General features: G+C 35.3%; 1 protein-coding gene across 1 annotated transcript; it reads left to right on the top strand.

Annotated features, from left to right (window-relative positions):
* Positions 1–681: 681 nt before the first annotated feature.
* On the top strand, positions 682–1,587 carry LOC123660125 (enhancer of split mbeta protein-like). The gene has a single exon (XM_045595228.1). It carries the CDS (start codon positions 735–737, stop codon positions 1,335–1,337), a length of 603 nt encoding a protein of 200 aa, XP_045451184.1. The 5' UTR covers positions 682–734; the 3' UTR covers positions 1,338–1,587.
* The last annotated feature ends 12,715 nt before the right edge of the window (positions 1,588–14,302 follow it).

Genomic DNA, 14,302 nt, shown 5'->3' with positions numbered 1-14,302 from the left:
CTTATAACAGGGACTAGCTTTTGTGCGGCGCACACTGGTTGATTGATGGCCTCGCGGCACCAATCCCTCGTTTCGTCATATGATGTATGTACATATTATAAATCTATATTTTTATTAATTACAAGTTCAATGAGACACGGTAATTATGAAATAGAAGCCCTAAGCGATTAAAATTAATTGATTGTAAGGACGGACGTAGCGAACCGTTTCCTATTATAATATCATTCATAAATAACTCCTTAGTAAACAAAATCATTATACACGAAGGAAATATAATTTTCGAATTATTAAATAATTTTGAATTGAATTTTTAAATAAAGATTTATTTTACTTAGTAAGATAATTAGTGGTCGGAGTTCATCCTTTACTTTATACTTGTGTAAATTAGAGACATCCGGAAAAGTAGAGATATTGTCTAATATCTAATAGAAAATACGACAGTGCATGTTCTATCCATGGCAGCAATGAGCAACAATTACTGGGGCCAGGCGTCGCGGCGTGCGCCCGCGCCGGCGATTGTTTACGGCGCGCACGCGCGGCGCGGCGCGTGTCCCCCCGCGCCCCGGCGGCAGCTGCTCCGCACAGGTGGCGCGTGTGGGAACTCGACGGCTCTGCGCGTTCCCACGATCGCGCGCCCTCCGCTCCCTATATAAGCCCCCGCTCGGCCGTAACACCGCATTCCGCGTTCAACGCTCGACGCTAACGCACACTCATACTCACACAAAACAGATACAATGTCCTACGATCTCGCGTATCCGCTTACGGATGACGGTCCGCAACCCGTCTCGCGCACTTATCAATATCGCAAAGTGATGAAGCCGATGCTCGAGCGCAAGAGACGTGCTCGCATCAATCGCTGCCTCGACGAACTCAAGGAGCTGATGGTCAGCGCTCTCCAATCGGAAGGCGAAAACGTCGCAAAACTGGAGAAAGCCGATATTTTGGAATTGACCGTTCGTCATCTTCACAAACTTCGTCGTCAACGTCGGCTGTCACTGAACCCGACAGTGGACGCCGACCGCTTTAGAGCTGGATTTACTCATGCCGCCAATGAAGTTTCCCGTTGCTTGGCTTCCATCCCTGGTGTAGATGTGAGGCTCGGCACTCAACTGATGACTCACCTCGGCCACAAACTTAACGACATCCAGCGTGCTGCTGCCGGAACCGATACTCCACCAGCGAGCCCACCCAGCCCAGCTCTCTCCACCGTGTCTTCATCTTCCGGTTATGTGACCCCCTCGCCACCAGCCTCACCAGTGCCAGTGCACACTGCCGTACCCCTGGACTGCTCCACGAACAGCTTCACAAAGAGTTCGCCAGTGTGGAGGCCGTGGTAATCAGCGGTGCTTGGAGCGGGCGGACCCGGCTCCGCGGTCACATCTGTTCCAGCACCGCTTGGAGCCGCACGCCCCTCAAGTGTCCGCCCTCATCCATAGTTTTAGTTAACGTGTTAACAAGAAAATTTTAGATCTCACAACTTAATAGTGTAGGTTTAAAAAACTTAGCTCGTAAGTTCAAACTGAAAGCTTTAATAGATATAGTTTTTAATATAATTATTTTGTGATATTAAAGAATAATATTATTGTAGAGAGATATGATGTATCGAGCCTTGCCGACTTTGAGTGGGTTCAAATTGTTATTTTATTATCGTTGAAAATATTTCACAATATGTGAACAATTACAAAAGAGTAATTTAATAAAAAATATTATTATAAAAACTATTACTGCATTTATTTACAAAACCTTATCCAAATAATTATATTATAAGAATTTTAAAAAGCATTGATGAACTATTGGGAAATGACATAGTTTTCAGAAATATGTACGTATTGCTAAATTCTAGACATATGAAAAATAGATTCTACTAAAAACAATTGCAAAGTATACAAACATTGCCGAGTAGACGTAATAAATATTAAAGAGGTTAAGGGCGGGACCTATGACACCGTAGCCTCCGCGCGTGCTCGGTAACTTTCCTGTTTACAGACACGGCTCTATACGGAACTCATACGAGTTACGCTGTCGTTGTGCCGCGTTTGTTGATACTATGTTAGACCTCTTTATTTTTAAGTCATGTAAAATAAAGAAAAACATTGTAGGTACTATAAAACGAAGATCAAAAATCTTAAACAAATATTGTTAGTTATTTAAACAAACTGTTACTAGAGTAACTTGTTAATATGATAATATGACTCCTCAATGTGTAATGAAAATCATTGGAAAAATTCCAACGAAAACATATTTTATAATCGTCATTCTAGAAAAAGACACTATTATTATCTCATAAAATCGCGATAAAATATTACAATAGGAGAATATTTAATAATTGTAGTAAAATCGAGAACTTGTTGCTATTTCGATAATGACACAATTAGGCTAATTACGTTTTAAAACGTTAACTAATTCTAAACGATTACGATGCTCATATCTCATCAAAAATGTTTTCACAACAAAACATTAAATAAAATGCTATTTCCAGACTTTTCGAACACTATAATAATTTAAATTTAGATAGGATCTTAATTATTTATATATATTAATTAATATGAAGTAATATATTTTTAGTGTTCCAAGTTTTTTTTAATTTGTTTTTTATCGAGACATCGCGACATTCTATACCACATAACTTAATTTTCGAATATCAAATTCGTTAAAAGAATGTTTTAATTAGTTAGGAAACATTAAAAGTGGCAGTGCATAAATGCAAATATTCCGTCAACATCGATGATCGCCGATTCACTTCTCGCTCGAAACAGATTTATTATGTTTTCGTGGTTCAAAAGTTCGTCCTAGCATTCTCTCCATTTCTTGATCATTACACGGATTACAAAAAAGACCAACTAAGCTTGTTAGATCGTACTTCGGTAAATTAAGAACTTGAATCTGAGAAAATCGATTCCAAAGTTTTGGATTTATTAGGGGAGAGAAGTTATATTATAATAATATTATAGGTTTCTTAAAATATAAGTTAGATTTAGGTTTAATGATATATTTTAAGAATATAAAAACAAAAGAAATTTATTTACATCCAAATACTAAAAAAGTATTTAATGAAGTTTAATGTCTTTTACTAAATACGTCAGCATAGTTCCTAATTTGTATCATAACCGATAACGTTCGTTACTCTTGGTAAAGAAACTACTCACATTGGAGAAGCAGAGAAAACCCCAAACCTTCTCCAATATTTAGAGGAATTTGTCCAGCAATGAGCTTTACAGGCTGTTAACAATTCAGCACAGCCTAAAAACTAAAATATATTGGCATCATTGATGAACGATTGCAGTAATTGGTACAATGATAATGTCTTACGTTTACCAACATTTAGTTTAAATGAAACAGACAGAGCCATCTAGCGCGAGTAGCCACAAAAATGGATATGGTAAGCTTTTTATAAGCCTGTCGCCATCTATTATAAAGCTCTCATACTTCAAACTTTTAGAAAATGTATGGTTGAGCTTACAACTTAAATGTAGTGCAGAATGTAAAAATTATACTTTTAAATTATGGGTAGACATGTTTAAATTAAAAGAAGTCATGCATTAATATTTCATAAAAGTGGTGATAAGTAATCAAAAAGTAATACAAATAAGGTAGGTAATGGTAAGGATCAATCAAAATTGATCTTTTTAAACGCCATCTAGAGTTCAGACAGTGAATTTTTCACAAAATCAAATACATTAGATGCTACCTAAATGAAATCTTTAATATTTAGTTTTAAGCTTGTGTATATTTCCAAGTTATACGCTTAGCTTGGTTTTTAACAATGTTTATTTTTTAGTTACTTTATATGACATCACTTCGGAATAACCTTTGAATTAGGTACCTGAAAATAATGAAAACATTTATTTTAAATTGATTAATAATTTTTTGAGTTCCAATCTTATCACTTGAAATATCAGATAAAATAATTACTTAGCCTTAACTTTAATTAAACTAAAAGTTAACTATGTCTTCAATTAATGTTAATGCGCATAAGTAAATAATAAAATATGTTTTAAAATTTTGAGATTTTTTCAAATGTACGATTGTCACGTGCCCATCGACTTTCTTTTTTGTTCTATTTTTTTACCAAATAAAGGTGACAATAAGAAACGGTGGTTGACCTAAAACTCTGAACATTGACGTTAAAAGAAGATAAAAACAAAATTTTAAAAACTACTTGGACGTGAATCTTTTTCATTTTAATTAATTTATAATATGCAAAATAATTATTTTCTCTTAAAACCAATACAAATAAGTATTTCGTCATTTGACATTTATTCGAAAATTCTGTGTACATTGATCACCAGTTTTTAACCGACTTCCAAAAAAGGAGGAGGTGCTCAATTCGACTGTATTTTTTTTTATGTATGTTACATCAGAATTTTTGACCGGGTAGACCGATTTCGACAAATTTTGTTTTAATCGAAAGGTGGTGTGTGCCAATTGGTCCCATTTAAATTTATTTGAGATCTAACAACTACTTTTCGAGTTATATCTAATAATGCGTTTTTACTTGACGCTTTTTTCGTCGACCTACGTTGTATTATACCGCATAACTTTCTACTGAATTTACCGATTTTGATAATTCTTTTTTTGTTGGAAAGGGGTATCCCTAGTTTGGTACCGTGATAAGGAAACCAGGATCTGATGATGGGATCTCAGAGAAATCGAGGGAAACTCTCGAAAGTCCGTAATAACTTTTTACTGGGTGTACCGATTTTGATAATTTTTAATTTAATCGAAAGCTAATGTTTATCATATGGTCACATATAAATTTTATCGAGATCTGATAACTACTTTTTGAGTGATCTTTGATAACGCGTAGTTGCTTGACTATTTTTTCGTCGATCTACGTTGTATTACTTGTCGATGTAATTGAAGTCGGTTTTTTTTTCGTTTGCAAGCAAACACAATTATTACAATTAAACAATCTAGGAATTTATTCTCAATGAGGTAAAGGTCGGGATCATTGTTTATCTGTAACACCAAACGTCACTGATCCCAGTTACGAAGTGAGGTGATAACAGATGACCGATGCTTACCCAGGACTCTTTTCTATTGCATCATTCGATAACCTCCACAAAGACACACGTACATTTATTATATATATTATAACAATAATTATATAAAAAAAGGCCGTTAAAAAGATAACTAAATAAATAAATGTGTATAAAAAAAAAACAATTAATTATACCTAAACAGTAAAAAAAATTAAGAAAAGTTGGGAGCAATCGAGACCCATTCTATGTGTATGGATAATATTAATTGCAAATTATATCTTAGGTCTTCTATTACGCTCTAGTGTAATCCGGGGTCTAGTATAATCCGATCTCGGGGTTGGTTGCAGTCTTCGTTGATCTTCCCACCAAGCATCACAAACGTTTATAGAACTCAGAAAAAAATTCTAACATGTAGCAATGAGGACTTTTGTCCTGAGTAATAATAATGCACTACTGATACTACATACGAGTACATAACTTAGGACGCAATGTAAAGAGATTTGTTAGGCGTATCTCAGATATGAGAAATGTTACAGCTATGTGCACAATGTATTGGCCCTGATCGTCGATAGATTCTTTCAGGTAATAAACTATAACGAATCACAGATTGAAAATGTTCCTAAATAAAGTTTTTAAAGATATTTGTTCAGCAGTCTCAGCAACTATCGAGTTATCGACAGAGAATGCCAATGTCTTAATATTTTCTCATATCATATTTAGATAGTCTTATAAAAGCACTGATTTCAAAAAAATTGCCCGAAAAATCAAAGAAAATTATGATTTCAAGTGGCTTGGTGTAGTTTTTATAAATTTGTATTTGTATTGGGCTCGATTTTCCGCATTTAGACGCAAAGGTGGTCCATTATGCGTGAAAAGTGGGCTGACTAATTCAGCCAGCCCAGCTCCTTCCAGAAGCTCTAGTTTTTATAAAATAATAATAATTTTTAAAGGCATTTCATCCTATCATCTAATATATAAAATTCTCGTGTCACGGTGTTTGTAGTTAAACTCCTCCGAAACAGCTTGACCGATTCTAATGAAATTTTGTGTGCATTTTGGGTAGATCTGAGAATCGAACAACACTATTTTTCATCCCCCGAAGTTATAAGAGGGAGGGGGGGATTAAGGGGGTCAATAACACATATGGCAAAACAACGTTTGCGGGGTCAACTAGTATAATTTATATAAAGGTTCTGTTTTGTATCACACACATCATGTAATGATACTACTTACGTGTTGACAAAACTCTTCTGCAAATTGACAAGGTTTGCGACAGATAAGCAATTTCTGGATCAAAAATAAAAGTTCAACGTCAAGTGATGAAAAAAAATGTGGCTAATAATATTAATTAACATTATTATTTAATAGTTATTAGAACTTTATATATAGATATTTTTCCATACAAACTGTTCGAACCTTTCAAAAAAAGTGCGCGTGCGTTAAATGACATGACATATGTCATCACGTGTACCTCTGCAGTTTTTCGTAGAGAATGCTTATGCGTATTTTTTTTTTTTTTTTTGTAAATTTCTCCTAAGTTTTCTTCTTGAACTTTGACATTATTTAATTCTAAGGCGAAGTTCGCCAGTTTTTGAAGAATTACACGTCAATATAAATTCCATATCACCTATATAAATATTTGTCGTATTTCAAAGACGTCAATACAACATGAATAATATAATTATTACATTATCAATATAATCACTCACGGCTTCACACGAGTATAAATAATTGATACGAGTATACCACCACGCGTGTGTGATGCGTGGTCGGAGGCGATGATTGATTGACCATAAAATCTATATGTGTGTTAAGTGCTTGAAAGACTAAAATCCTACTAATATTAAATATTTTAAACATCTCGAGAACGCTTGTATGAGGTGATAACGCTTGTATATATGATATTGAGATGTATAGATTTTTTGTATTTATTTACAGAAAAACTAAAAAAAATAGATTGATCTAGGGATTCCCATTGAATATTGTGCACTCGCGCCAGCGCTTCTTTCTATCCTCAAAACACTTTTCAATGTCGGTTTTTTTGGATATCTACAACCGACAACCTAAGTAATATAGCCGGTGGAGGCTGGATGAGGATTGCGAAAAGGCGGGGTGTTTGGCGCGAGCTTGGAGAGGCATATGTCCAGTGTACTTCAATAAGATGTAGTGTATTTTAAAGAATTTTATTTAAAAATTTCAGTTCAGTGCAATACAGCCTATCGCAAATAAAAATTTTATTATCATCATCTACCTATATGGCACACCCGCCGCTGATTAGGATTATAAAACTGTTACTACCAAACATCACGCAAAAATTGTGTGACTGATTTTAATAAAACAATTTATCATGTAAATCCTTTTAGTAAGATAAGAAGTTCCGCCCTGTTTCAAATTATGTTGATGTTCGATAATGTATTTTAATCGATTTCCGTCGATAACAATGCTCTCTAACAAAAACAAAATTTGTAAATTTTAATCTATACCTACATTTAGAGATTAGCATTCTCAAGGAAGTGAATACCTCTTTAGCTTCATTACATATTAGTAGGTTGCACTATCAATATAGTGGGTATCTAATATAATAATCCTATATATAATAATCTAATATAATACTTTCAAATAAAATTTAATACCAAATCTATCTGTTTTTTTGTTCAACTAGTACCTAGTGGCAAACACGCTAATAGTTCTTGTGATAGTAAGCGGTTACCATAACCAATGAACGCCTGCACCACCAGAAACATTATAAGCGTGTTGCGAACTCGACATCTACTGTCAGCACACCACATTCCCAGGAGCTCTGGGTACTTACTACTTCATAGCTTATTTTTTTTTTTCAATCTTATGATAGTATTATTACTAAGCCTTATACAGCAAGTAGGTACATGAGCGTGATTTCGTACCTACCTTAATATCGATATATAATTTTTAGAAAAAATCTATATCTATGAAACTAAAATAATAAAATAACACATCCTTATTAAAAAATAAAATATATATATATATATATATATATATATATATATATATATATATATATATATATATATATATAAACAAAATGAAAATGATACGATGAGTAGCGGGAGTCACAAGACTTGATAAAGTACGGAATGTGTGCATTAGAGGGTATTTCAGCGTCGCACCCATAGTAGATAAAATAATAAATTAATATCGTAACAATCGATTGACGGACTTTTTTGACAAAGATACATAAGAGATCTATACATACATAAATATATAAATACAAATATTACAACCAGACTCAGTTGGGAATCGAACCCGCAACACGCGAATAGGAAAGCACTACACTACAAACTGCGCCAATGGCTTGTCAAAAATGGTGAAAAGTCGTTTGCAGTGGTACGGGCATGTGATGAAACGGGACGAATGTAACTGCCATGGCTATCCCGGACACAAAAAAGGGTAGAGGAAGACAATGGGCCACGTGGTGGACGCCTTGCTAAAGATCTGGCGCGGGCAAACTTAGATATAGGAACAACCCAAGATCGTCTACCCCTGTCGGGCTGCTCCATATTTTGAGCCTGAAATTCCTGCTGTGTCCTACCTCAGGTACACGACAGACTACGGTAAGCGCTTACGACCACCATCAGATATGCCGTACGCTTGTTTGCCACCGTAGCAGTATAAAAAACCCGACTAGAAAAAAGGTCAGGCTCAACCAGATCATGTATCTGGACCGGATCAGGATAGAATGAGGCATGCCAGATCCGTCAAGCTCTATCAGGACCAGGTCTGGTCCAGACAAGGATAGCCTGATTTAAAATATAATCAAGTATGGTAAGGTATACTGGATCAGGACCTGGTCCGGTCCAGATCAGGATAGCCTGATGTAAAATATAATCAAGTATGGTAAGGCAGACTGGATCAGGACCCGGCCCGGTCCAGGTCAGGATAGCCTGATGTAAAATATAATCAAGTATGGTAAGGCATACTGGATCAGGACCCGGTCCGGTCCAGATCAGGATAGCCTGAAAGAAATTACGCGAACTGAGCCTGAATCGCGCTATTAAAGTTTTTAAGCGCACTTACGGCCGAACGCAATATTCAGTCTATCTCTGGTTATGTCCTACTAGAGACAGAAATATCTATCTATCATTCATTTTACTGACCCAATAAACTTGTCAACGATAGGCAAGCTTATCCTTCAAAGCTATCTATCGACGAGAGGGAGGATAGCTTACCAGAGATAACAGTTTGTATGAAAATGACAGTTTAAGCGTCCCAATAATAATAGAGTTCTATCTGTCAGTAACGTTGGTTATCTTTAGTAACAACAATATCCGATCTATAGTTTTCGGGGGATAACTAAGATTTATTAATTGCAAAAGTATTTTCTTTGTTTAAAATAAAATTAATTTCGAGTGAAAAATAATGGCAGACTCAAGTTCAAGTAGCAGTTCAAGTGATATTGCTCTTTTGCAACAATTAATTGAATAAAAATAATAAGTTTCTTGTGAAATAATACTTACTTTACTCATCTTGTGAATAAAACAAACAATTTGGCGAATGATTGTTTAATTTGCAATGATCAAAGCAAGTTATCACTTGGGTCGCAAATTATACAAATTCAAATGAAACGACGATTCAATAAAGCGTAATGGCCTCGTAGCGTCTTTTCGTGTCGTGTTAAAACGTTCCGTTACTAGATTTACCATGCATTCCATATTAAAATAATATCATTTATTATAAATTAAAAAGTCTGTGTAAAAATTAATTTGTCCATATTTTTATAAAACAAGATTACTTTAATATGAATAAAATTTGTATGACAAATTTAAATACTACAAAACATCTATGTAACATAACTGAGGCCGTCTGTGACGCTGCGTATACTGAAATGTAAGGGAGAGCTCGGGTAGCCGGTCTATCTACAGCTAACTGGAGATAGTAGTCCCCTATCCGAATTATTGGGACAACTACAAAGGATAGATAGTTAGTTATTAGCAGTCGATGATAACTACCTATCTCTATCTTTAGATTGAATATTGGGTTCGGCCGTTAGTATATATACAGTTATCAGGACAGTCTATCAGAGAGTCCATTTCTACACAGTGGAGCAGTCGTAAGTAATAGGAAATAGTTAATTAGTAGTTAATAATTAGAAGTTACTAAATAAAATTTAATTAATAATAATAATTAATTAATAACATAAAAATAAATAAAAATACTTAATATTTAAAGTAAAAACATAAATAAATAATACATTGGAAAAACCAAACGGAAATAAATATCATAATAATTATGTTAAGTAACATATTTATAATATCAATTCGCTTTATTTATTTTTTTTGCTAAACAATTTTTTCAAGAGTATACGTTCGTGTTTTTTAAAAGGACTGAGCCGAACCGGCTGATCAGGATGAGATGAGATTTCCTGATCTGGACCCGATCAAGAAATTTCATCTCATCCTGATCAGGTCCAGACCAATCATCTGCGTTACATGCCTTATCTAGTCCTGATCAGGCATGCCTGGTCCGGTCCTTCTAATAATAATAATAATAATAATAATAATAATTTTATTTAATTAAGACTTACAGTCCACTTGTTAGTAACATTTAACTTACAACTACGTTAGTATACTTAAATTAAAATTAACAGTTTACCAATTTACTTGCTTAACCTTTCTTGCCTCACCACTACGCCAACAAAGTGCTGAAGCATAGGCTCAGCAAGCTTAGCACTGAAAATTTTCAGAATTTTGTTAGAACTGAGCCGCATTCTGTTTAATAGAGAGGCGGTCCGTTTCCTCAAGATTGCGAATAATTGTGTTTGCTCGCAAACGAAAAAAAAACCGACTTCAATTACATCGAAGAGTAATACAACGTAGATCGACGAAAAAATAGTAATACTTTGTTCGTATTCCATATAACGCGACATTATAAAATTGTAGAATTATATAATGTTCTACTGTTATTTCTAACATTTTGTTAGCGATTGTAGGCAGAAATTTCATAAAAGGCCCGTCGTCGATTCGCGCGAAGCGCTGACATCGCTTATTACGGCGGGTTTTTTAGTTGAAGCGGATTTATATTGTTTATTAAAAATATGTAATGTTCATGTTTTCACACAGCTCCGATGCACGACTGGAGTTTACCCCTTCAGATCAACTGTCTAAATAGGCACAAAAAGGCTTACTTGTCTAAGAAATATATTATTACTATATCAAATTGTAAATAAATGAATGCAATAACGCCATCTATCGGAACCTAATTGCGTTATTAGAAAACGTCTGAACGCCATCTCTAACAAGGTTATTCGTTCAGTAGATTTTACTGTTCAATTTTTTCATTCCGGGGCCTTAAATGAAAATCGATTCTTAAGGAGAAAACTCCAAAAACAGTCAAGTAAATACGCCATATCAGATATAGCTCAAAAAGTTCGAGTCAAATCTCAATTATATTTAAATGGGACCACATGACAAGCACCACCTATCGATTAAAAAAAGAATCATCGATATCGGTCCACCCAGTAAAATAGTAATGAGGTTAATATAACGTTGGTCGACGTAAAATAGCCAAGTAAATACCCAGTATTAGCGATAACTCAAAAATTAAAAGCTCAAATATATTTATAACGAATAAACTGCTACTCTCTACTCTAGTGGAATATTGTAATTAGATCGATAGTGAACGAAGTAATTTCATTACATTTTGATAGATGGCGTTGTGGCAAAGTATTGAACATGACCACAGTCGTCTTAACATCGTCGTGTAAATACGTGTCATCAAAGATTACTCAAAAATTGCTCATTATATCTCAATCATATTTAAAACGGACGACATGACAAGTATAAGCTTTTGATTTATACAAAAAAGATCAAAATCAGTGCACCCAGTAAAAAGATATAACGTATAATACAACGTAGGGTGACGAAAAAACCGTCAAGTAAATACGCAATATTAGATATAACTCACAAATTACGAATCAAATCTCAATTAAATTTGAATGGGACCACGTGACGAATAGTAGCTTTTAATTTATATAAGAAACGTCAAAATCGGTGCACCCAGTAAAAAGTTATGAGGTATAATACAACGTAAGGTGACGAAAATAATGTCAAGTAAATACGCGTTATCAAAGATTAATCAAAAAGTAGTTATCAGATCTCGATAAAATTTATATGTGACCACATGATAAACATCAGCTTTCGATTAAAGTAAAAATTATCAAAATCGATACACCCAGTAAAAAGTTATTGCGGATTTTCAAGAGTTTCTCTCCATTTCTCTGGGATCCCATCATCAGATCCTGGTTTCCTTATCATGGTACCAAACTAGGGATATCCCCTTTCCAACAAAAAAAGAATTATCAAAATCGGTACACCCAGTAGAAAGTTATGTGGTATAATACAACGTAGGTCAACGAAAAAAGCGTCAAGTAAAAACGCATTATTAGATATAATTCGAAAAGTAGTTGTTAGATCTCAAATAAATTTAAATGGGACCAATCGGCACACACCACCTTTCGATTAAAACAAAATTTGTCGAAATCGGTCTACCTGGTCAAAAGTTCTGATGTAACATACATAAAAAAAAAAAAAAAAAAAAAAAAAAAATACAGTTGAATTGAGAACCTCCTCCTTTTTTGGAAGTCGGTTAAAAAGGAGTCAGTATTCGCTTCAGTAAACATTGCAGACGCACTACAGAAGCGTCTCAGTCCCAACAAAATCCTAAAACCATTGTTATATTGCACTCTAAGTGCGTCCAGCGATTTTTTACTATACCTGGTCCACAGGGCACACGTATAAAAAGTTTGACAGTATGCCTTAAACAAGGTTATTTTAGCATCATAGCTACAGCGAGCAAACCTGTGGGCCAGCATATTACATCTGGCGGCAAGTGCCCTTCGTTGACGTTCTATGTCAGCATGATCTTTGAGATCCTCGGAAATGTAATGACCTAGATATTTAAAAAGTTTTACCCGTCTTAGTTGAACATCGTTTAGTTTTAACACTGACTCATAGTCAATTACCCCTCCGCGGACCACAAAAACCATGTACTCACTTTTATTTACATTGTGCGTCAGGCCATGTGTTACCGCGTATTCTTCACAAATTTTTAATAGCGTCCTAATAGAGCCAGCCGACGGACCCAGCAGCACCATGTCATCTGCGTAACTAAGATTATTTAGGCAAATTCCATCAATCCAGCATCCAACACGTCTGCTGCTGAGTCCCACAATTAGCTCATTTACATACAAATTGAAAAGCTTAGGTGAGGTTATACCCCCCTGCCTCACCCCGCAATCCAACCGATAAGTATCTGATAAGGTTTCGCCCCACTTTACATAGTTTTCTTGGTTTAAATACCAATATTTTAGCAAAGAAATCAGTTCGGATTGTATACCTGCCTCGCGGAGTTTCCTCCATAATATGTCGTACGCTACTAGATCGAAGGCTTTCGAAAGGTCTAAAAAACAGGCATACACCGGTGTCTTTCTGCTTGTGTAGTATTGGGCAGTCTGCTTTAAACACAAAATGGCACTTTCCGTTGAAAGATTGGGCACAAACCCAAACTGCGCGTCGTGTATATTTAAATATCGATCCAAATTTTGGTCTATCAGACTGTCCAACACCTTAGCAAGTACTGTAGCTAGAGATATTGGCCTGTAGTTATTTTTATCAGAAATATCTCCGGTCTTATTCTTAACTAAGGGGATCACCACTGTTTTCATCATATCAGCTGGTAAGTAAGAATGTGTTATACATAATGAAAAGAACATTGCTAGCACACTATAAAGATGGATTCCCGCATGCTTAAGATGCTCGATACTGAGCCCGTCATGACCAGGAGACCTACCTCTGTTCATTTTCTTAATAACAGCTTCTACCTGCTTAGCAGAAAAACTCATAGGTATACTCGTAACGGTCTCAGTATCGATCACCCGTGACGCAGGTCCCAGAGGCGAAGTCACTTTAAAATGATTTTTAAACAAGTTGGCAATCCCCCTTGGCTCACTACAGCCCCCTATGCTCGTGGGGCGACCTATTTTTACATTTAACTTGTTCGTTTCTCTCCAGAATCTAGCAAAGTCATGTGACGACCTGTGTGAAGCGATTATGTCCATTTTAACTTGATCTTCATTTTGTTGGCACCATCTTAGTCTACTTTTAAAAACCTTACGACTCTCACGCATGTCGTCCCAAACTCTGCCATACCCTGGTTTGTTATGGAGCAACCAGGTCCGAAATTTAAGACGCGCATCTTCATATGCTGTACGCACATATTTATTCCACCCAGTAACCCGTTTCTTATTAAAATTCTGGTCCTTGTACGTTAATTCAGCAGCACCGCTA

This window comes from Melitaea cinxia, chromosome 15, assembly GCF_905220565.1.
Source record: "Melitaea cinxia chromosome 15, ilMelCinx1.1, whole genome shotgun sequence".
NCBI classification, from domain to species: Eukaryota; Metazoa; Arthropoda; class Insecta; order Lepidoptera; family Nymphalidae; genus Melitaea; species Melitaea cinxia.
The sequence above is the reverse complement of the archived record's forward strand: the minus strand, read 5'-3'. Positions and strand labels throughout refer to the sequence as shown.

What these genes read in the sequence shown, in the direction of transcription:
- LOC123660125 (XM_045595228.1), top strand. Translation starts at nt 735, where the DNA reads ATGTCCTACGATCTCGCGTATCCGCTTACGGATGACGGTCCGCAACCC.